Source organism: Lynx rufus, unplaced genomic scaffold, assembly GCF_022079265.1.
Source record: "Lynx rufus isolate CCGP_SWC_20201006 ecotype Redwood Valley unplaced genomic scaffold, mLynRuf1.p SCAF_19, whole genome shotgun sequence".
In the NCBI taxonomy this organism is placed as follows: Eukaryota; Metazoa; Chordata; class Mammalia; order Carnivora; family Felidae; genus Lynx; species Lynx rufus.
In genome coordinates, this window is record NW_025814833.1 from 7559625 (window position 1) to 7585289 (window position 25665).

Below are 25665 nucleotides of genomic sequence, written 5' to 3' on the forward strand. Positions count from 1 at the left end.
TGTTAAAAAGTTATCAAAAGACTGATTCTATTGAATTGGCCTCTGCTATTCATTTTGTTTCCTTCTGGAGGTTTCTGTTTGGCAGTGACAGCATGATTTCTAAACTACGTTATTCTTCTGCATTTTTTTTTTTTGGTAAATTTTCTGCATGTGTTTTTTAGACAAAAGAAAAAATCACCAGTTTATAAAAAGGGAGCTTGAAGAGTTTGCTCCTGAAATACAGACACGAGGTTTTATAAAAAGGATATTGGTTTCTTGCTATAAAAAGCGACCGAAAGGTGTCAGACCTGAAAACAAATTCTCACAGTGTTTTCAGTGTTGGCTGTTTACAAGGCATTCAATAGAACAGAGATAGATGGATACCGTACAGTTTTGTGTAATAACTCGCTATGTTAGCGTCTAGAGGAATCGGGTATATGAAGTCCCTCACCACCAATTCTTAATTGCTTATTGATTCCAAAGTGCCCCACTGGAGAGATCGACAAGAAATTCACTGTGCTTTAGAAACTCTACTGAAATGTCTACAGTGTTTCTCACTCAGTTCTGCCTAGTCTCTTTTTAGCTAGCCCTGCACGGGGATCCTAAACATCTGGTGTCAGAATTACAAGTTGCTGGTGTTTCTCCCCCTTGACAGCCAGAATTGTTGTGGGACAACAAACTGGGGGGCTCAATCAGGAGTGAAGAGCGAGCCTGGGGAGCTGCCTTGCCGTCCTCCCGGGAGTCTCCAGCATTCTTCAGATCGGGAGACAAGGGGCACTTGTGTTTGTCACTCTTGGATTTGCCAATGAGTTTCTTTCCCACATACACATTTGAAGTGCTATGTATGTAAACAACCCTCTACAGAAGGAAGACTGTCGCGTGTATGAGCAAAGTGAGGCAGGGGAGAAATAGCACAGGCGCCTACGTGTTCAATAGAAAGGTCATGGACTAGCACGTTTTGCATCCCCGGAAAGTTACCCCAAAGGATGGTTATCAATCTATCTCTTATGGTTGGTTAACTGTGGATCAGTGGCCCAGAGGAGAAATCACAGGAAAATAAACCCAACATATTACAGTGTGTTTTTAAAAATAACAACAACAAAAAAATAAAAACTTGAAAGCACCAGTAGCCGTGTTGGACCCTTGAGCAGAAGTACCCTATTGTAACGGTAAGCTTGGATTTGTACTCTGGACTCTGAACGTTCTCTTCTCCTTCACATGGAATCACCGAGCGAGTCTGAGTCATCCAAGGACAGAGGCAGGTACAGATCCTGTTAAGAAGATAAGACATCAAGTTAACTCTCCTTTTCTTGTCATCTTAGGCTCTGCAATGAGCTGCTTTTTTAATTAGTATTTTCTCTAATTTTTTAAAATTCTTATTTATTTTGAGAGAGAGAGAGAGCATGAGCAGTGAAGGGACAGAGAGAGAGAGGGAGAGAGAGAATCCCAAGCAGGCTCTGTGCTGTCAGCGTGGAGCCCGATTCAGGACTCGAACTCACAAACCGTGAGATCATGACCTGAGCCGAAATCAAGAGCCGGATGCTTAACCAACTGAGCCCCCTAGGCGCCCCTCTGATTTTTATCTGGAACTAATTATAGGTTCATAGGAAGCTGAAGTATAGGGAGGTATACTTGTGCCAATATATCCTTCATTCAATTTCCCCCAATGGTAATATCTGGCCGTTTTCCACGCAGTCATGTGTGTGTGGAGGGGTGTAGTCTTATGAAATTTTACCACATGTGTATATCAGTGTGACTATCACCACAGCTGAGACACAGACCTGTATCCTTGTCAAAGGGCTCCCTCGTGCTACCCCCCACCCTGCTTAGAGTTACATTTTCCCCTCCCCATCTCCCACCTCTAAACCTCCCTGGCAACCAATAATCTGTTTCCCATTTCTACAGTCTTGTCATTCCAAGAACGTTATATAAATGGAATCATACAATATGTAACCTTTTGGGACCAGCCCTTCCCATTCAGCATAATCCCCCGGAGATTCATACAAGCTGGAGCGACAGTTCACTGCTCTATATTGCTTGAGCAGTATTCCACAGTGCGGTTATAGCACAGTTTGGTTAACTCTTCACCCACTGAAGGGCGTAGGGGTTATTACAAACAAAGCTTGCAACAAACTGGGGCACCTGGGTGGCTCAGTCGGTTAAGTGTCTGACTTCAGCTCAGGTCATGATCTCGAGGTTTGTGAGTTCGAGCCCCGTATCGGGCTCTGTGCTGTCAGCTTGGAGCCTGGAGCCCACTTCAGATTCTGTTTGTCTCTCTCTTTCTCTCTCTGCCCCTTCCCTGCTCATTCTCTGTCTTTCTCTATCTCAAAAGTAAATAAACAACAAAAAAATTAAAAAAAAAAACTTGCAATAAACACTCCCATACACGTTTGGGACGTTCATGCATGTATGAACGTAAGTTTTCATTTCTCGGGAATAAATGCTCAAGAGCATTGCTGCTGAGTCGCATCGTAATTGTGTGTTTCATTTGTAAAGACTGCAGTGTCGTTTTCCAGAGTGCGTGTACTACTTACGTTCTCCCCAGGAAAGTATTAGTGATCCGGTTTATCCACACCCTCACCGGTATTTGGTGTTTGTGCTACTTTTTTATTTTAGCGATTCCCGTGGGTTTGTAGCGCTATCTCGTTGTGATTTTGATTTGCATTTTCCTGATGGTTAACGGTGTTAAACATCTTTTCATGTGCTCAGTTGGCAACTGTAATTCCTCCTCAGTGAAACGTTTCTTTGGATCTTTTGTTCATTTTCTAATTGGATCTCTTCCTGTTGAGTTTTAACAGTCGTTTTTATATTCTACATATGTCTCTGGGTAGATATGTGGCTTGCAAGTTTTGTTTTTTCTCCTACTCTGTAGCTTGTCTCTTCATACCTTTAGCGTGGTCTTTGACAGAGCAAAAGTTTTGAATTTTGATGAGGTCCAATTTATTATTTTTATTATTAGTATGGATGGTGCTTTCATTGTCAACACGATCTTCTACATTTCTTTCTACATGTTTTACACTTACATCTATAGTCTGTTTTTGAGTTGTTTTTTGCAGACCATGTGAGGTTTAGGTTAGGGGTCATTGATTGGGATCACGCCTTTTGTCAAAAATCAGTGGTGAATAAACCCTATATCATATATATATATATATATATATATATATACACACACACATATATATATATACACCCTATATCATATATATACATATATATATATATATATATATATATATATATATGTATATATATGTTCATTTCAGGCTCCCAGAGAACTGCCAGGCCCTGAACAAATGCCTGGCCCAGAAAATGTAACCTGTATTCCCACTTCTAACGTATTTCCTAATGCTCTTCTATTTTGCATCAAGAGTTAGGATCCATGGCTCCAATACTGCCCAGCTTTGTCTGTCTTGAGGAAATGGGGAGATGACATGACATTGGTTTTTCCCATTGTCCCCAGAGCTGTATTTGGAGGTACTTGTGATTCCTCTTGGACTTACTTCACCCATAGTCTAAATCAGTGATTTTCAAAACTCTGTCTCTCCCTCTCTTCGCCTTCTAAATCCTCCATTGAAGTGAAATTTTGTTTGGAAACCCAATACATAAGATAAATAAAAGTGTAGTTGTTGTAGTTGAATCAGACGGGGGTGGGGGGGCAGAATCTCACCCATCTCCAAATGAAACAGTTTGAAAACCACTGTTATCATTCACATTATCAGCAAGATACTAAAGGGAACTGAAAAATTTAAGGTCAACTGCCTGGATATTTAAGACACCCTCCTTGGTATAGTACAAACAGAGAACTTCAATAGAGAGCTGTCCAAAAAATTGGAGCATACGGCTTCTCCGTGACTTAGAGGAAAAAGGACAAGAATAGGGAAGAGAAGCATTAAGAATACTTCTTACTGTGGGGCGCCTGGCTAGCTCAGTCGGTAGAGTGCACAACTCTTGATCTTGGGGTTTTAAGTGCGATCCCCATGTTGAGTGTAGAGATTACTTAACAATAAAATCTTAGGAAAAAAAAAGAATGCTTTTTGCTGAGAAGGAAGTGGCAAGAAAACTTTTAGGCAGATTCAATGGAAAGAGGAGCAAAGTATATTCAGAAACCTGAGCTTTTAGCCCTGGATAACTACTACTGTGGCATTGAACAAGTCTTTGAATCTTGGTGTCTTCCTCAAGAAAATTCAGACTTTGGGATGGACAATATGTAAGGTCTCTTCTACCTCTCAGGCTATTATTTGGGACTCTCCAGGGAACACTTAATTATTTCAAAGCACAAGAAAGGCAACTACAGCAAATAGACTTACTTGTCACCAACTGGCCATCCCTTCACTATAAATCAGGAGCCAGCAAACTTTTTTTGTAAAGGGCTAGATAGGAATTATTTTGGGCTCTCTTGGCTGGTCACATTTGATCTCTGTCATGCAGTCCTGTTTGTTTGGGTTTAGTTTCTTTTATAACTCTTTGAAGATGTAAGAAACATTTTTTTTTTTTACATCGGGGCGTGGTGGGGGGCATCCCCAAACCAGCAGGCCATAGGCAGGATTTGGCACCCTTGTTCTAAACTGCTAAACACAATCTCTTATAAAACTGACAAACAGGTAGGAAGTGCAAGGCCAAGGAAACAGTAGGAGTTCAATAAAAACTTGTAAAATTGAACTGAGGCAAACCGGCATACGATTGAGTCACACCTTTGAAGGGATTTTAGTCCTCTCGTACTTGAGTAAAGTGAAAATTGGACATAGTCTAAAGTATCTTTGAGCTCTAGCTGCCCAGAACAGTGAAGAAAGACTCTGAAAGTGTGCTCCCACATAAAGGCAGTGACACTGGAAAAATTGTCAGCATCGACTTTTTCAAAACTCTGGAAATTAACCAAAAGCTTGCAGCAATCCAAGAGGTGTTTATTCAAGAAAAATGGCTGAATGCTAGTAAGAATACGAAAATGTGTAGTGCTTTAGCTTCTTCTATTTCGCTTCTTTATGTCTGCTCCGGGTAGCTTTGAAAGCCCACAGCCTCGGGGCGCCTGGATGGCTCAGTCAGTAAAGCATCTGACTCCTGATTTCGGCTCAGGTCCTGATCTCATGGTCTGTGAGATAGAGCCCCGCACTGGGCTCTGTGCTAGCAGTGCGGGGCCTGCTTGGGATTCTCTTTCTCTCTGCCCCTCCCCTGCTCGCTTGCTGTCTTTCTCTCTCAAAATAAATAAACATTAAAAAGAAAGGAAGAAAGCCAACAGCCTCACAATTATGGTATCTGAAAAACAGAAATGCAGAATGAGTTGGAAGCTCCCCGAAATGCCCCATTCCTAGAGAATTGTCACTATTCTGCCTGTCCGGTAGCTCCTTAGAAATTCCCACTTGTAGGGCTCTCCTTTGTTTGACCTGACGCAGAGCACACTCACTGCGAACAGCCTTTTCAGGGAGGCTTAATCAGCTGCAATTGTTTAAAATCACAGCTGCCGAAAGTAGAGGAACCCATTGGGGCAAATGAAGCTGCTCAAAACCTTAAAAGGAAAAGCTAGAGAATTAATGTCCATAGGAGACTTTGAAAAGCTCCAACATGTTTCCAGGAATCTCTATGACATGGCACATGTTTAGGACTGGGTGTATTCTGGGAAGAACCCTAAGAGGGCCCTAATCTCTCATCTCTGGTTGGCCTTGAGGCCCTGCACAAGCAGCAAATGAAGGCTAAGGCAAAGTTATAAACTGCCTGACAGGGCACTGAAATCACGCCCCAACACACACACACGCGCGCACACACACACGCACACACAGAGTGTCTTGGCCAAGGCAGGGAGCCTTATTGGATCAATGCGTTGAAGAAAATCTAGCAAAATTATCCTTCAAGAATGAAGGAGAAAATAAGACATCCCCGGATAAACAAAGAGGATCCATTGCCAGCAGACATATCCTCCAAGAAATACCGAAGAGAATCCTTCAGGGAGAAAGGAAAGGACAATAGACAGTAATTCAAATCCACATAAGAAGGAAAGAACACGGGTAAAGGTAAATACATAGGTAAATACAAAAGGCAGAACAAATTGATTTTTGGAACTCTTCTGTTATCCAGTGCGAAAGACAACTGCGTGGAAGTGTAATTATATAAGTGTGTTGACGGACTTATTATGTATAAAGATGTAATTTGTATATCAATAAGAGCACAAAAGGAAGGGGGAAGAACAAAGCTATACTATAGTAAATGGTTTTTATATTCAGTTGAAATTAAGTTGATACTATTCCAAAGTAGATTGCATTAAGATATTAATTTGTACCCCCCAGGGCAGCCACCAAGAAAATAACTCAAAATAAAATTAGTAAAAATACAACAAGGAGATTAAAATGGTATGTGTTAGGGGAGCCTGGGCGGCTCAGTTGGTTAAATGTCGACTTCGGCTCAGGTCATGATCTCGTGGTTCCTGAGTTCGAGCCCTGCGTCAGGCCCTGTGCTGACAGCTCAGAGCCTGAAGCCTGCTTCAGATTCTGCGTCTGTCTCTCTCTCTCTCTGCCCCTCCCCCCACTCACACTCTGTCTCTCTCTCTCTCTCAAAAATAAACAAACATTAAAAAATAAATAAAATGGTATTGTTAGATATTAGAAAAATGTCACACAATAAAGAGCAGAAATTAAGGAATCAAGGAACAAAAAAGACATAAGACATATAGAAAACTACAAAATGGCAGATGTAATTCTTACCTTACCAGTAATTACATTAAACATAAATAAATTAAGCACTCAAATGAAAAGGCAGATTGATGGAATGGATTTAAGAAAAAACAACATGATCCAGCTCTATGATGCTTGAAAGAGACACAATTTAAAGACACAAATCCGTTGAAAGCAAAAGGATGGAAAAAGACTTACCATGCAGTTAGTAAATAAAAGAGAGCTGGAGAGGCTATACTAATAACAGAAAAAACAGACTTCCGGGCAAAAATCGTTACTAGAGACAAATAAGGACATTTTGTAATGATAAAAGAAGTCCAAACATCTGAAAACATAATTATAAACATATATGTGCCTTAACAAAACAGCACCAAACTATGTAAAGCAAAAAGCACTTAAGTGAAGGAATAAACAGCTCAACCATTAAAGACTTCAATACTCCACCTTCAATAATGTACAGAATAACTAGGCAGAAGACCAACAAGGAAAGAGAAGACTTCAACAACACTACAAACAATTACACATCTATAGAATACTCCATCCAACAGCAAAATACACATTCTTCTCAAGGGCCCATGGAACATTCTGCAGAATAGATTATATGTTAGGTCATAGAACAAGTCTCAATAAATGTAAAAGGATTGAAACCATACAAAGTATGTTCTTTGACTACAGCAGAATTAAATTAGAAAGGAATAACAGAAAGATATTTGGAGGGGGCAGGGCGCCTGGGTGGCTCAGTCGGTTAAGTTCCACCTCTTGATCTCAGCTCAGATCTTGATCTCAAGGTTTTGAGTGTGAGCCCCACCCAGCGTGGAGCCTGCTTAAAAAGAAAGAAAGAAAGAAAGAAAGATATTTGGGAAATTTACAAATATGTGGAAATTAACAAACTGCTAAATAGCCAATAGGTCAAAGAAGGAATCACAAGGGAATTTAGAAAGGACTTTTGAGATAAAGGAAAATGAAATAACAATACAGGAAAAGTTATGAGATGCAGCCAAAGCAGTGCTCAGAGGGAAGTTTATATGAAATGTTCAGAATATGCTAACTCATCTAAACAGAAGATTAGTGGTTGCCAGGGGTTGGGTAGAGGGCGAAGGGGCTATGACTACTCTCAAGGGTGATGAATATATTCTTGTTCAACTTTGTGATTACCACTAAAGTGCATACTTTAAAAAGGTGAATTTTACAGTATGTGAATTACATCTCAATAAGCTGTTACTAAAAAAAAAAAAAAATAGTACCTTTGAAAATCCCTTACGCTGACAACTGAATACTGACTATGTGATTCCTGACCATGCCACCCTATACAGCAATATGCACACATCTATGAATAATGTATATAGTAATAGCCAGAATGTAATGATGTGTGCAAACATAAGAAACAGTTTGTGGTAGTTTTGTTCTAGGAATATATTGTGACTGTTGATGAATTCCATTAGATACAAGATCTTTCAGGGTTCTTTATGGTTCTAAAATTCTATAAAATAGAAGTCAAATCATTGCATGTTGTGTTGTATTAGTCAGACCAAAGGAAGAGAAATGAGACAGATGCTGCCGTGTTCATGAGGTCCCTGGGCATTTGGGGGACAATATAGAAGGGTCTTTTTCACCCTGGAGGCCACTTTGAGTCTCACCACACTGACCCACTGGGACTTTAGCTCTTGATTATTCATGCAACAAACCCTTCCGTGTAGTTGGTTGGCTGGGGGAAATAATTATAGGAGAAGATTATTTCAGACCTATATTTCAGAGGAAGAGGGGACAGGCCTAGGGATAGCATTGTGAGGAGATTGCACTCGGGACGGGTAAGGTGAGGTGCAGACTATGGAGAGAATCCATAGGACTAGGCTTGGGAATGAACTTCTGTGCTTCTGTCCTCCATCCACTTATTTAGTATTCAAAATATATTTTCTTGCGTGGGTAGAACAATGTTCAGGAAAAGAAATTATCTCAACACTGTTTTTGTTGATCGATATGTAGAAATACAGAAACACACATATTGCTTAACAATACAAATAATTTGCACCTGAAATTCATTTTCTTGGTCCCTTGGAGCCCCACAGAACAAAATGTTTGTAACAAATACAGCTGTGCTGGCGATACTATTGCGTTAGAGAAAACAAAAACTTGGTCTCTGGTCCAAGGAGCTTATAGTCCAAAGGAAGTCAGAGAGGAGTTTTTGAGAAACCTGGCTTCTAGTTTGGGTTTGCTTTTTCCCAAACGTGCCCGGCACTTTGCTGATGCTGTGGTTTTGTTCTTGAAAATGTTGCAATGCCCATTCTCTTCACCAGCCATCAAAAGCCTACCCAGGCTTCAAGGCCCCACTTAAATGTCACCTAGTCTGCAAAACGTTCCCCATCATCCACCCTCCCCCAGTCAGATGCCTTTCTCACCACCCCTCTTTGTGCTCCTATAGTCCTTTTGTTCGCTCTTGATTACACTACCAAAATCCATTTAGAGTGGTGTCTGTGATTTAAGGGTCAGGACCCTGCTTTATTCATCAAACTACCTCTCCAAACACTTATAGGATGACAGAAAAAAGGTCTGGAAACATAGAGGAGAAGGTACATTTAAATCTGAGCCGAAGTCAGTCACTCCACGAACTGAGCCACCCACACGCCCCAGTTATATTTTCAAATAATATGTCAAATATATTTCCCTTCGATCTCTAGACAACTTTGCAAGCAAAGTGCTTCCAAATTTAAAGGCATGGGTGCAAATCACTAATGTGGAAAAAAAATTTTTTTAAATAAACAAAAGAGTTTCACTCTACGTCTAGGCTTTTTGAACACCTTTAATGTGCTACCTTCTCCAATGTGTTGAATCACACTGGGGTTGTCTTTAACCTCGGCACCTGAGTTTTCTCATTTGTAAAGTGGAAACGCCACTTGCCCCATTTCTCCCACAGTGTTATCATCAGGGCAAATGGGAAAATGACTAGCAAAAGGATGAAGCAGTATAGAAGTGCAAAATGTTGTTCTCATTAACTATCCAAGGATTTACTTTGTGTCCATATTGTAGCACTTGAGTATGCGGACTTTGGCTAACCCCATCACAGCTGCATTAAAGAGGATTCTCCATGAGCTGCTTAAGAGGGGAAGCCAAGAGGCTGATTACAGCTTAGGGCCCTGCCACAGCCATCAAAAGTTACCAAAGGGATGCTGGGACTTCAAGTTTGTTTCCAATTGCGCAGGAGGAAAGTCATGGCCTCAGCCACCTGCTTCCTGTCTCCACCATGACTCACACCTTTCAGGTCCACTTGGATGGATGTTCAGATGAGAACTGCTTAGGCCTACTGCCCAAGGACCTTGACGGTGCTGAGGCTCAGGTAGCTGTGTAAAAGGAGGAGCAAGAAGCTGAGGCCTGAGACCCAGGGGTCTTGAGCCAAGGTCACAAGATACTCTGTAGCTTATTCAGAAACACCAGTTCACCCTCCATCATTGGTGGTGTAAGCATGAGGCTATTGCCTCCTTACAGGATGAACCAATAAGAGACACGCAACATCACTTCCGTGTCAATTCTGCTCCCAATGTGTGGTATGGACTTGCTCACAAGGAAACATTGGGCACACCTAAATCATAGGACATGCTACCAAAGAACTGGCCTGTACTCTCCATTTCTACAACACGCTGTCAAAAAGAAAGACTCGATCACTTTTCAAGATTAAAGAAGACTTAGAAGGGACATACCAACTGAAGGCGATGTGGGATCCCGGATTGGATCTTGGACCAGGAAAAGAATGTCCTTGGGGCAACTGATGAAGTTTGAATATGCGCTGCAGGGATATAATAGTGTTTCACCAGTGCAAAGTTCCTGATTTTGATAAGTGTACTGTTGTTATGAATGAAAATGTCCTCATTGTTAGGAAATACACACTGAAGTGTGTAGGGATAAAAGGGTATGATGTCTGCAACTTAATATCAAGCGGTTAAAAAAATGGTAAAGTGTGTGTGTATATGTATGTGTGTGTGTGTGTGTGTGTGTGGAGAGAGAGAACACAAAAAATAAAGGAAATGGGGCAAAACGTAAACAACAGGTGAGTCTGTGGAGAGTATACAGAAGTTTTTCATGTTACTCTTACGACTCTTCCGTAAATTTGAAATGATATCAAAGAAGTTAAAAAATTAGTACGAGGCTCACCAAAATCCAAATGTTTCTGAAAAGTTCACCAAAATCCAAAAGCTGGCTCTAGAAAATTCTATAATTTATTACTTAATGGTTGTCTGCGTCACTGTCAGAAAAAAAACAAAAAGAGTACTTTTAAATTTTTTTTTAACGTTTATTTATTTTTGGGACAGAGAGAGGCAGAGCATGAACGGGGGAGGGTCAGAGAGAGAGGGAGACACAGAATCGGAAGCAGGCTCCAGGCTCTGAGCCATCATCAGCCCAGAGCCCGACGCGGGGCTCGAACTCACGGACCGTGAGATCGTGACCTGAGCTGAAGTCGGACGCTTAACCGACTGAGCCACCCAGGCGCCCCAAAAGAGTACTTTTAAAAATAAGAGGAGGCACTAAAAAATCCCACAGTGAAGAAAACAGCGAGGCTCTGACCGTGCTGCCCTCCTACAGTTTGTTCTAGTCCCTCAGTGGTTAAATTCATTTGGAGAATTGAGTCAAAACAAAACACCCCCACAACCAGCCTGCAGACCCAACCAGGAGAAATTGTTTAACACGGCCAGCACTCCACCTTAGCACAAATGAACTGAGCACGTCAAATAAATGTGCAAGCGGCCCCTTCCCTTTGGGAAGGTACTGATGAAAGGTGCTGGGACAGGTCACACTTCTTGGAAGGACAGTAAGGGCAGAAACGCATAGGGCAAAGCTACAGTAAGAAGCAGGGTAGCATTGGGGCACCTGGGTGGCTTAGTCGGTTAAGCGTCCGACTTCAGCTCAGGTCATGATCTCACGGTCTGTGGGTTCGAGCCCCGTGTCGGGCGCTGTGCTGACAGCTCAGAGCCTGGAGCCTGCTTCAGATTCTGTGTCACCCTCTGTGACCCTCCCCCGTTCATGCTCTGTCTCTCTCTGTCTCAAAAAATAAACATTAAAAAAATTAAAAAAAAAAAAGCAGGGTAGCATAGGAGCTGCTCACAATTACTGAAAGCTGACGGCAAGAGGAGCTTTTATCCAAGCTACAACCTCCCCATAACATTAGCTACACGGACAGTTCAGCAGACCCTCTTTTGGGGAAACAAAACAGCTAAGCAGGACAATTAGAAGGTTCTGGCCGGGGTCAATACCAGAGAGTTAAAGGGGTCATTAAAGGAACGGAACAGGAACTAGGAATGACAGGACAGGTAATGGTCAGATTAACCAGGAAATTAAAGCCCTAGTGGAGAGAGAAGAAAATGAAAATGAATGTCAGGCAGTGGTGTGCTGTTAAATGTTTAACAACTGATTTTCAGGGTGGTGGCGTGGGGCGGGGGGTGGAAACAATGGCCTTGATTGGCAGTGCTTGCTGATTTCCATAGTGCAAATACTCCCACCACCACTGAGTTCTGGTTACAACAGGATGTCGCTGAGCACAGAGCTGGGGAAGCGATGTTCACCATCGCCTCTCGTGAGCTAGCATGAACTGGCTCCAGCATACTGCTGGTAACCTGGGTGCCAGTCTTACGTGTGACACTACGTAGCTGTGTCACCCTAGTAGCTTAACCCTCCTGGCTCTTAATTTCCTCCCCTGCAAAATGCCAACCTCACAAGCTTATTGAGAGAATCAAAGGAAACTCATGTATCTCCATCTAAAATCTCTTTCAGCTCTGACCATCCATGGTTCCATGATGGAGTTGGCCACATCGGTGGCTTTTCGCCTTTTACCATCTCAACCCAAGTCTTCTGAGCAGGAAGAAGTCAAAAGAATCCTAGAGGAAGCTGCTCCACGGTGGGGTCATCAGAGCAGAAACCACGTTCACATCGCCTCAGAGATGAGGTTCAAGGCAGTGACCTCTTCAGATTTTCTATACAGAAGAGACTTCTGGGTGGGAATCTGCTTGGAAAGTGGGGCTAGAGAGTTTACAAAGTTCTATTCTTTTAGTGGCATATTTACTTTGAGTGACTTAGATGTGTGAATGGTGCCCAGGGTCAATGCGGCATGTATGTGCCCTCTCTTCCTACGCTGTACCAGAATCTGCCTGGGAGTGAAGAATACACAGCGAAACTAGGGTCTGTTCATATTTTGACGTCCAGCAAAGGGAGTAACTCAGTGCTAACTTTCTTTGATGCTGTCTTTCACTTCCACGGACCGGTGCCTGGGGACATATGTTGCCCTCAATGCCCTCTTTGCTATGCCTCTGAATTGGAGCGAAAAGAGCCCAGCTCATCCTCTGAGCCATCATTTGGTGATACCATTAAGTGCTAGTGGATGTTTGGGACCTTTGTTACCTCTTTTGGAGTAGATAAACGTGTTTGGCGGGGGCGGGGGGGGGGGGGAGAGGTGGGTATGTGGGAGGAATAAATAAAAGTGACCAGAAGCTTGGCCCCTGCTGGGATTCCCAGGTCTTCAAGCTCGAGGACCAGATGAAGGGAAATTCTGGCCTTGGTGCACTGTTGAAGTTGGATGGCGGAGCAAACCCTCACCCAGCCATTCAAAGAAGTCCGAGTGCAAAGGGGTTTAGTAAGGTATAAGAGACATAATACCTTGTGCTTCCGGAGGCTGCCAGGACTGGTGGGCGTGGAGATGGGTGACTGTTTAGACTTGGGGGTGGAGAGCTGGCTGCTGGAGGTCCCGTTTGCTAGCCCAAGGCAAGAGAAAAGGAAGGGATAAGAATCAACAGCATACAAAAGAACCAGTTATCCTTCCCCTCCGAAGACACGAAGAACATTCAAGCAAGGTACACAGACAACCAAGTGATTTGATGAGCGGAACAAAGGTGAAAAGAAACACATTCCTCAGAAAGGCCAGAACTGCAATCCTCAGTTAATTAGATCCTGGAGCAGTGCAGGGCCATAATCCTCCCACCCTTTCCCCTGAGCGCTTCCAATTACAGGGCTCTGGTTCTTTTCAAACCTTTCTCATATTCATTCCCAAGTTTGACCCTAACACCATCTCTGGGAGGTAGTCTGGGAACATAGGATTTCATTTCAAGGTTACAAGTGAGAAAAAAAGTGAGGCACAAAGCAGATGATGTGGCAGATAGCCAATCTCTCCCCACTGTCTCTTTTTGTTCTCACCTCCCTGCCACCCCACTCTCTCTTCGGCCGGCCGCATCCTGGCTGAAAAGAACAGAAGGAAACAAAGACAAAGGGAGCTTACTCAGGAAGAAGAACGGGAAAGAAAGTGGAAGAAGAAAACAGCGTGAGACGTAAAGAAACACTTGGACAGCAAATGGGCAGAGGAGGGAATCAAAAAAAGAAGGAGAGAAAGAGATCAGGAGTGGAGGAGAGGGGACACGGGGAAGACAGAGTCAGATATTAGAAGAAAATAATGAAGATGTTTGAAATCGGGAGAAAGGCACAGAGACAGAGGAAAACAGACAGTGATGGCCAGAGTCAGGGTGCACCCCCATTTCTCTCTAGGCCGACACAATGCTGAAAATGAGGTGGTTTAGTATGTAACATCTTGATGCTCCGTCGTGTTGGCAAATGTTGTATATCCCCTTTGCTAATGAGCTTTTTAAATATACCATCATGTAAAAAAAATATGGTGCATGGGATGGAACAATTAAACAGCTTTCGAGTGGACTCATGTTTAGACATCTCATGCTAGAGTTAATTGTTTCTTAAATCTAAGGACCCATATTGTTAATCAGAGATATTCTGAAATGTGCTTTAGAAATAAAGGGATATTTAAAAAATATCCCAAAGGTCTGTGGAGGCAGGGAGAGAGAGAAGGAGGAGGAGAGAAACGAGAAGGAAGAGAAGGCGGGAGGGAGGAAGAGAGAGAATTGAACACGTGAAGCAGGAGAATAGCCTGAGGGCGTTGCTGTTCGTCCCACACACATCGGAAAGCTTAAACTGTTGTATCACGAATATTTCCTGAGGATATACTTTCGCTTCTTCACTTATGGTCACGTTTCCCTAGGTTCTGGAACCTGAGTATCAACTGTAGAGATGTAAGAGACATCAGTGGGGTGGTTGCTGAGTTTATCCAAGAGCAAGTAAGCTGAAGAATGGGCGTGTAGGCATCCGCTTGACCTGCATCCTAGTGAATGCATCTCTCACCCACTCACTGAGAGGCCTCTGTCCCTGTTAGGGCTTCCTGGAAGTCATTCATTCATTTAGCCAGTAGCTACGAGGTGCTTTCTCTAAAGCAGGCCAAGCATTAGACATGGGGGTTTCAGAGATGAGAAGTCACGTCCCGTGGTGAAGCAGGCAAGAATACGGTGGGCTAAGTCCTATGGCAGAGCCATGCAGGGGTAATTCTTAGAGGTGAGGAGAGGCTTTGAAATCAGGGGACTGGGAGGCACACAGGAGGAGGCAACACCTGAGAAAAATCTTGAAGGATGACTCTGGAATAACTGGAGACAAATCTATAGAGACCGAAAGTAGTAGAGCAATGGTTGCCAGAGGCTGACCAAGGTCAAGTGGGTAGCTGGGGGGAAATGAAGAGTGTCCACTAACAGGTGCAGAGTTTATTTTAGAGGGGTAAAGATACTCTGGCAATAAATAGTGGAGACCGTCGCACAATTTTGTGGCTGACCTAAAATGCCTCGAGCTGTACATTCTAAATGAGCAAGTTCGTATGTGAATTGTATCTCAAAGCCCTTACAAAAAGATGAATTGGAGCTAGAGGGCAGAATGAGTACTCTAGACTTTAGGATTGTCCCAGGAGGGGCAAGGACATGGAGGTGTACAAGAATACAGTACCTTTGAAGACGGCAAATAGCTCAAAATGGCTCAAGCACAGGGTGCCAGCGGTGAGCTCCAAGAGATGAGACCAGAGATGGCATAAAGGCCAGACCGTGGGGGCCTTTTGTTTGGGGTTGATTTGTGAAAGAAATCTGAGAGTGATACTATCGAATTTGCATTTTAAAACTATTAGTCTAGCTATTGTAGGAAAGCTGGGCTGGGGGGCGGCGGGGGGGGGGGTTGGGGTGGGCTGGGGTAAGGGTAGAAGCAAAGGAATTGGTTAGAAGACAATGCAATAGTCCAGGTGAGAGGTGACCGTGACTTAAGGGGGGGGGAGGGGAGGGAGAGAAGGGACAACGTGGAAGACAGAGACCTAGAAGACAGTCAAGCCACCTTGTAAGCAACCCCAAGAAGAATGTGACTTGTGCTGGCCAGCACAGACTGTGAGAGCTAGGCTTGGCCAAGGTACTAAGCTTTCTAGTGAATAAGGGAGGCACTGTGGAAAAGGCCAGAGTGTGCGGAGCCACAGTGGGGCCAAGTAATCCATTAGAGGAAAAGGAAGGAGTCACAGCACACTTTCAGTGCCTGAAGGACCTAGCAGGTCCTTCCTAGCAGGCATTTTAAATTGCACCCCGTGGTATTCGAGATAGAGAACAATCTGGGACATCAGTCTGAGCTGATGTAATGCGCGTCTTCCCAAGATCCCTGCCCTCAGCCGCGGAGGCTAACAGATGTAGGCATCCCCAGGTAAGTTCTGGCATTTTGTTCCACATGATTGATGCCTCCCTTTGCGACAACAGATGGTAGTTCCCCGGCATGTGTCAGTCATGGGACACAGCGGTGGTTACTACACTCCCAATGTGCAAACTGTCTCTGTCCACCTACACTCTTCTCTAGCTGAGGATGAGCCTGCCAGTCTTGCCAAAATGTAGAACATCGTGAACCACAAGCATGTCTGCTTGTGAGGCAGTTTCTACCCATTCATTGGCCACAGACCTGCACATACAGGTTCTTGTGCAACTTCTAGTACTTTTCTCAATATCCTCTGAAACTCTCTCACTTAAGAAGTTTAGGGGTAGTGCATAAATACATACTTTATCAATACCTCTCTCTCTATTCCCTGTGTGTGTCTGTGTTTATTCTCTGCCACTCCCCAGCTAGTCAATCTTAACCTTTATTGTGTCATTCACATTCAACAGGAGTTTTGAAAATCAGTTTCTTAATACTTTAACTGCCACTCACTGCATCGTTGAAAAAATGCACTTTCCCAGACTTCCTGATGGAAAAAAAAAAAAAAGAAACCAAAGACGGACACAGAGAAATGAAAGAACATAGACACGCACAAGCAAATGTCAATTCCTCACAAGCTGAAGGAGCTCCTGCATTTACAGACTAGATAAAAATACATTCATATGTGCATTTCTTCTATGGGTTCTGGGGGGGGGGAAATCTGGGAGGGTGCCATTTGATATGGATTCGGGTCAGGTAAAAGAAGGAGCAGGGGAAAATGCAAACAGGGCCTGATGAACTGTGCACTGGCTTACTTTGGCGAATCCACACAGAAGGCCATGACAGTTCATTGTGACAGTGAGTGGCTGGAAATAACTTGGTTGACATCCCTCACTGCCCCTTATTTTTCTTTACTAAATGCCTTTAGCTCTTGTCTCTGAGCTTCTAATTCTCGGCTGCAATTTGGGGATGCACTGGGGGAGACTGTGCCCCCTTTTAGTTGTCTCTCTTTCGCACGTCCCTCCTCGGAACCACCGCGTTGTCTCACTGTTGTCACCTTTTATTTCCCCATAGTCCGAATTCTTTCATTCCTTTCTTGTCATTGTATATATCTGTCTTTTCCCTCTACAACAAGGTACATCACAACTTTGTAGTCTCCTAGGCCATCTTATCAACAAACACCAAGATAATAATTAGTGCGTTTTAAGTATCCGATAGGCCAGGCACTCTGCGTGCACTCCCAACCCACCCCCCCCCAGAAAAAACCCACTTTTAGTTGTATTCTCATTTCCAATGGGGAAAGAGAATCTTGCTCCAGTTAGGGATAGCAAATCAGGATTTGAACACAGGTCTCTCTGATCCCAAAGCCTATGTGTGTTTCGGTTTGCTTTCAGTGTTTGCTACGTCACTCTTCCTTTTATAAATGAATTGCTTCTGGAACTCCTCCCCATGACAACTTTCTGACGCAGGAAGGAAGGGGGGAAGAAAAGTTGCTGTAGAGAACAGAGAGATGAGTAGGACAAGGTAGAAGCAGACACCGGAGCTTAGAAAAAGTCTTCTGGACTTTTATTCCACTTATCTAGTTTAGATTAGAAGGTATTTAGCAAGCACTTCCTTTTATTCGCCAAAGAGACTGGGTGTCATAGACAGTGTCAGGAAACAGTAGCTGATAGAGGAGCCAGCATGGCATGTAACTACCTTCAGGCCACAGAGCTCTCTGGGAAGACGGTATCTGTGTCTATTACTCCCCTCAGCTGGTGTCCCTCAGCTACGCAGCACAATGGCGGAGCTTGGCTCGGCATTCAGTCTTATCTCATTAGCTTCTCTGAATCATCGATGCCTGCCCTGGCCCCAGTGCTCATCTTCAAATCCTTGGCTGGGTCAGAATGGAGCAGGACAAATCCAAACAACAGATGGCTGTTCAGGTAACTAGGTTGACTTACCTATTTATAGGAATTTAAACGTATGGGGGGGAAAGGGGTTCCCAGGAGTGAGGAATAAGGTGGGTTGAGTCAGTTTCGAAAGAACAAGGAGAGGGTCCAATTTCTGGCATGGGCAGCCAAGGACAGAGTATGGTCACCAGCCAAGCAGAGGTGATGCTGAGCTCCTAGACTATGGATTTCCTTGTCTGGAGGCTGGACTAGTCCTTGGAAACTGGGATGCAGCTTCGTGGAAGGTGGGTGTAAGTAGCCCCAGGTGTGGCAATTATAGAACTGTTTGGGCAGCGAGTTAGACATGTCATTATACTTTATGGGTTCAAGTTTGGATGGCCAGAAAGGCACAGAAAGAAAAGAGCCAGCTTGGCATCTGCTTTTTACCCAAACTTTGACAGGAGACCAAACTGATAATGCTCATTCACTTAGCTCTGGCTTTTCCTCCCATTCGAATCACAACGCTTGAGCTCAACTCAAAAGCAGCCTATTGGTTTTGGTTGAATGTCTATTTTGAAATATTGCTCACTAAACAAACAAACAAACAAACCCATCTTAAAAAAGCCATGACAGGGGCGCCTGGGTGGCTCAGTCGGTTAAGCGGCCGACTTCGGCTCAGGTCATGATCTTGCGGTCTGTGAGTTCGAGCCCCGTGTCGGGCTCTGTGCTGACAGCTCAGAGCCTGGAGCCTGTTTCAGATTCTGTGTCTCCCTCTCTCTGACCCTCCCCCGTTCATGCTTTGTCTCTCTCTGTCTCAAAAATAAATAAACGTTAAAAAAAAAATAAAAAAAAAAGCCATGACAATAATTTGAGATCCACCTTAATAGTTGCAGTTGTAGGGGGGCCTGGGTGGTGTCGGTTAAGCATCCAATTCTTGATTTAGGCTCAGGTCATGATCTCACAGTTCGTGTGTTCAAGCCCCACGTCAGGCTCTGCGCAGAGCCTGCTTGGGATTCTGTGTTCCTATCTCTCTGCCCCTCCCCTGCTCGCTCTCTCTCTCTCTCTCTCTCTCTCTCAAAAATAAATAAATAAACATTAAAAAAAACTTTAAAAACGAAAAAATTGCAGTTGTATTTCTACAAATGTTTTCAAAGCATTTTACCATATATGAATTCACATGATTCTCCTGATAACCTCAAGCAATGATGGCCAGGAATTAATGGTCTCCTTTTAATCATAAGAATATAGAGGTTCAGAGAGAGTAGGACTTGCTTCAAGAGTATAAATTACTTCTCCTCAATGGATATGGCCTCAGGGATTTACTTACAGATTCCTTTCAAAATTGCCTTAAGGTGAGCACATCATATGCCTAATTCCCTAATGCCTTGCAGAGGGAGATCTCAATACACAATTCAGCCACTCCCTCATTTTTTCTCGTATTGAGATGCTCTAAGCGTTCTTGCGTTCCAGTTCAAATACACCCCCTGTTTGCTCCCTACATATACAGGGAGTTTTTCTGGTAGGCCATCCAAGTAGAACCAAGGTGGTTTCAGCTTACTTCAGAACAAGGCCAAGACATAGAGCCTGTGGTTTTCACACATTCGTTCCGAAGAGCCCTTGGGATGGGTGTCTGGATGGTTTGGCTAATTGTTTCTCGTCAGTGGAAAAGCTTGTGTCCCTCTCCCCAGACCCATCCATTAGGGAAGCAGGAGCAGTTCTTCACTGATTTGATCACAGCGCTGGTTCCCACGCCAAATTCAATCCTAGGTTGTGAGATACCGGAACTTCAGGAGTTGGAACTTGAATTTTAAATCTATTTCCTACAGAGTCTTGGGCAGCATGCAGTTTGGAATGTTCTAAATAAAAAGAGAAATAAGAGTTTTCCCGGTTGCAAAACAAACATGTGTACCCATGCCTGCAATATTTTGACACAGATCAGTTCCCCTCAAGAAGAAGACATCTGTAAGAAGACGGATGTAAGTGCCAGGATTGTTTTCTCAGACTTGATAATGCTGACAACATTTCCTTGCTGTTGAAAGTGGTTCTGCGGAGAACCTATTTCTAGCGGAGCAAGCCTATTGTCAGAGTTCGCTACTGGTTTCATGGGGTAGAAACTAGAAAAAAAAAAACAACAACAACTACAGGGCTCTTAATTTGTGGAAAGAGCACACACTTTGGAACCAGTCAAGGTTCCAAATCCTGGCTTAGCCTGGATGTGTGACCTGGCATGTAACCTAACCTCTGTAGGTCTTAGTTACCCCATCTGCAACATTTGAACGATAATAATGCACATCTCAATTGTTGTTTTGAGGGTTACATGACAGACTATACATAAAACGCTTAGCTAAGTGCTTAGCATGTAGAAAGGGCTTCATAATAACCTCTTCTTCTCTTAATATTACTATTGCCACTACTAGAAATGGAAGGACATGAGTAACTATGCAATATATAGGCACCGAGTTAGGAAATCCCGCTTCTACGAGGGATGACTTATCAATCTCAACGGGCTGAGGACTTTCTTTGGCTAGCAGGTCAGGCGTTAGAGGATTGAAGCTTTCCCGAGTAAAGCCTATTGCTTTTTCGTTTCTTGCTGTACTTCCAAAAACATAGCCCTTGGCTCTCTGCCCCTCTCTCTTTTACCTTCTCAGCCATTACCATGGGGGTGGTCAATGAATGCAATGTGGAACCACTGAAGGTTCTGCAGTAGGGGGTGACACAATGGAAATGTGTTTTAGGATGAGAAATATGGTGGCACCACCCCAGATGCAAAAGGGGACAGAGATTTGAAAGAGGGATGCTACTTAGGAGTCTGTTGAGTAATTCTGGCATCACATGACGACGAAAAGGAAGGGACTTCTGTGTGAGTAATGTGAAGATGTTTCAAAGGTTCAACAACAGCAGCGTATGGCCGACTTGAAGCATTCAAGAGTAGGAAGAATCAAAGATAAAACCAAGGCATTGGACCCAGGGAACAGAATAGAAGATATTCTATTGCCAGACAGGGAGTTGGGGGTGGGAATGTTTTTGGTCATTAGGCACATCATATTTGGTACATTTAAGTAGGATCGCCTGGTAGGCATTCATGGGATTAACATCCAGAAGGAGAGTTGGGGCCGGAGATGTGGATTTAACATCTGCTTCCCTGGACCCTCATATGCTATATTCATCACCATCCGTACTCGTTTGTTCATGCTTCCCCCTTCTGTCAGAAATATTCCATTTCTGGGACACTTGGGTGGCTTATTCAGTGGAGCATCTGACTCTTGATTTCAGCTGAAGTTCATGATCCCAAGGTCATGGGATTAAGCCCCGTGTCTCTGGAGAGTCTGTCTCTCTCCCCCTGCCCCTCTCCCCCACTTGTGCTCTCTATATCTTTCTCTCTTTACAATAAAAAAGAGAGAAATAATCCATGTCCTTATCAATTGAAATATAACCCTCCTTCAAGCCCCAGTTTTTCCCAGAAGGCTTCCCTTAGCACTTACTGCCTGTATCTCCCATTCACTTGGCATTGAAACAAACCATTACTGTTAACTCATATTTAACACCACGGAGCCATGGTTAAATTGTGGACTGCGAAGCCAGACTTCCTGGATTCAAACCTCAGCTCTAACGCCTAGGAGCTGTGCGGTCTTGGGCAGGTCACTTAGCTTTCATACGCTCTAGCTTTCATCAGGGGCAACAGCGCCTACCTCATGAGGTTATTATAAAGATTAAATTGGTTAATATGTGCAGAGTGGTTAGCACAGTTGCTTGGTACATAAGAACTATGTAAGTATTTGCAAATAAATGTTTTGTTAAACACGTATGTATACTGGGTCCCCCAATAAATCATAAGCTTCTTAATGATTAGGAGTTCATCTTCTTCCTTTTCCGCACAGTACCCAACTCTATTAGGTACCCCATCCAAACTCTGGAGAGTCAATTGCATTTAAACGCAAGTCCCAGACTGCAGCAGGTGTGTGTAAGATTCCTATTACAGGGAGGCGGGTCAACACCACCACATCCCAAGCCCTGCCGAGTGCTCAGTGGTCCCCATTTTATGGCCCGTGCCAACAATTTCTCAGGTGGTTCTCCAACGCCAATGCAAATGTTGCCTTAGATATGGGGCAGTTCCTCCAGTGAAACTCAACACAAGCTGTGGTTTTAGAATCAGAACAGGGGAGGGCCAAGGGGTGTTTTTCTCTTCCCAGAGCACCCCTTCCCCTTGGAGTGACAGCAGGGGAGCTAATGGAATGTCTAGGACCAGGCCCTGGAAACAGAGGTGCCCAATTCCTCATAGCTGTGCTCTAGGTAGCACAAAGAGAACGACACACATGTCACTCCATTCCCCTGCCTCCAGGTGAGGGAAGGTGGAAGGAAGCAGACAAGCCAGGACCATACAACAGAGACCTTTCTATTTACCACTCTGGAGCTCCCACACCTTGCCTCAAAGACAGTGCAGGGATTGTCTGCCTGGAAGTCAGGACAGCTGGGCTCTGGCTCGTGGGTAGTAAATAGTTGCATGACATTGAGAAGACCACAAGATACTGAGCCTCTTTATATCTTAGTTTCCCCCATCTAAAAGAAAAAAACAAATTGGATGATTTTCCTTTCCCAACCTAATTCGCGGTGCTATTGTGAGTGACAACTGAGGTGATGAATTTGGAAGTATTTTGCAAAGTGCAGAGCTTTAATTTATGTAGAAGATCGTTATCTTGAACCTCTCTAAGAGAGGAAAGTTATTGTGCTGTCTAGTACAGTAACCACTAGTCACATTTGCCTTTGAGCATTTGAAGTGTGGCGAGCCACAATTAAGATGTGCTGTAAGACACAGCCCGACTTCGAAGAATGGAAAAGATCTCATTGGAATTTTTTTGCATTGATTACATGTTGAAATGATAATATTTTGGATGCATTGAGTAGATTAAAATATATTATCAAAACAGATTTCTTCTGTTTCTTTGACCTTTTTAACTGTGGCTGTCAGAAAATTTAAAATTATGTACAAGGCTCCCATTATATTTCTATTAGACAGAGCTGGTCTAGACGATCACATTCGGGAAGGGCAGAATAGCTAGGTCCCTCCTCAGGCAACTCAAAGCAGCCTGTTCAGTTAGGAAGAGAAATACTTCTGGATACAATTCTCCCATGAACCCACACACCCACTGCACCGCTGTTTTGTGTCCCTTGACCTCCCCTTACAAAGTCTGTATATTTTGGTGAAGAATCCATTCTTTTTAAGGGGGTTGGGAACAGGGAAGATTTGATTTTCAGGAATAGGTACACATAGGTTGGGAGGAAGGAGGGTGGGGAACATTGGGTTGCTACAACAATGACTTACTACTGAAGAACACCAAACTAATTATCACATTACAATTCTCTCAGCCTACCAGGGTGGGTAATTAGCTTCCTTGGAGGCTCCTTAAGGAAAAAAAAAGAAGAAGAAAGAAAAAGAAAAGACTCCTTCCCAGCAACTAGCTACTTTGTCCTTTTAATTCAATTCAATTCAATTGGGGGTAGTTGCAGAAAAGGAAAAATTAACACATTAATGGCTGAAATGGAAACAGCCAGCGACGCACTAGAAAGGTCTTCCTGCAGTTCTGAGGCCAGGCTTCCCTTTGCCCATCAAAATGGCAAGTCCTGGGTTAATCAAAATGGGGGCACTACACAAGATTTCTTCAAACATCTCAGAGGAGACCTCTGGGCTCAGATTCTTCTCTGCTTTACCACAGTTCCTTGTCCTACTTTAAAGACAGACATGGCTAATGGGACTTGGATTCTACGAGTCCATCAGCTCTGCCCAGTAAGAATGAGAGCTCCTTATAGCATTATTATGTAGACGACCGAATCCTTCCTTAACTTACGTTTAGGGTTTAACAACAGACATTCCATTTGGGGTACACTCAACATTGCCAGGAGTGGGGACTGAACTCAAAGGGAATAAAGTATACAGATTTTGATTTACTCATGGGAAGAACAGAAAAGAGACAATTAAGGACTGAGGAATCAAATTATGACACAAATTACAGACCAAATCGCATCAATTTCCTAAACCTCAAGCCAACTGAACCATGAATTGGACCAAATATATATATATATATATATATATATATATATATATATATATACATATATACACATATATATATATACACACACTATATATATATATATGTATATATATTACACATATATATACTATGTATATATGTAATATATGTTACATATGCAATTACATATAATATGTATATGTATATGTATTATATGTATGTGTATAATATGTATATTACATATGTATTGCATATGTAATATATATTATACATATATGTATATATATTATACATATATTCTATATATGTGAAAGAATAAGAGAAATAGGTCAAATAGATGTCCATATATATATATACACTATACTACTATAGACAGTATATTAGTATATATATTATGTACTAATATACTATGATAGTATATTAGTATATATACTATATATACTATATATACTAATATACTATATACTATACTATTATATATAGTATATATATACTACATATATATATAGTATATATATGAATGTCTATTTGACTTATTTCTTTTATTCTTTCACTATTACCCTCCTCTGAAAGATTTGTTTTATTTTATAACTTTAAATAAATATTTGCTTTCTCCCAACTCCATTGCTCTGTTCTTCTTTAAAAAGTATTTGAAAATCTAGCAAACATGTTCAAACCAGAATCAAACCTATATATTTTCTAATGAACTAGAACATCAAAACATTCCTTTAACTGAACCCGAACTGAGCCAATGTTTCATTTGGTTTGAGTCCCTGCTGCAGAGGAACATTTTTGGCTGTCGTTTGCCTTCAAAGGAAGGTAGTTAAAATTCCCTGGAAATGGCCTATCTTCTACAACCTTGAGTTTCTCAGGTTGAATGAAAAAAAATGTGAATCCCTCCCACAAGTCCCAGATCCAAGACAGACGAACACAGGATGGAAACATGGTGGTACTGCCATGTCCTAGAAAAGAACAAAGAATTTCAGCCCCACTCAACACCACTGTTCTTTGGTGAAATGGGTATTAACCTACCTATGTCCCTTGCTAAGAACTTGGAAAAACCTTGACATGTGCTGATGCAAAACTACGCATGGTCTATAGCTCATCCTTTTGGTTACACGATCCTTATTCTGTGGAAGCTACTGTACAACTCTATAAATTGGAAACAACCGATAATATTGGAAAATGATCTTTATCTCCAGATGTGTAAATTGTAACTTAACCAAAACGGAAACCAGGTCTTAGACAAGGTAAGAAACTTGTCCCACATCACAAAACTGGGAAGTGGTGTCACTGGGCCTTCCTACAGAGATGCTTCCCTCTCCTTTTCCATATCCTATCCCCCTCCACTTGCCAGCCTGGCATGGTCCTGAGTGACGTGGAGGTGGGAAGGGGAAAATGGGTATGTCAAATCCAAACCATACCTAAAGTACTGTTTTGCCTGAGATCAGCTTTGTCCCTGTGAAATGTTCACTGAGTGGATGCCCTGGACATGGCTCTAAACTGCCATGGAATAGACAAGGTCATGTTACATGGATCCTTTTACGCTTTGGGGCTGAAATCATGTGAAAGATCTAGACACGTCATCTGTGATGAGCTCAGACGTTCTGG

General features: G+C 42.8%; 1 protein-coding gene across 1 annotated transcript in view; it reads right to left on the reverse strand.

The window, feature by feature from the left end:
• Nucleotides 1-1193: 1193 nt before the first annotated feature.
• DCX (doublecortin) overlaps nucleotides 1194-25665 on the reverse strand; it is a 106393-nt gene continuing 81921 nt past the window's right edge. Inside the window, exons 7-8 of the mRNA XM_047082158.1 lie at nucleotides 13275-13369; nucleotides 1194-1250 (exon numbers count right to left, since the gene is read on the reverse strand). Coding sequence (XP_046938114.1) covers nucleotides 1194-1250; nucleotides 13275-13369 — 152 coding nt within the window. The remainder of the gene's footprint in view (nucleotides 1251-13274; nucleotides 13370-25665) is intronic.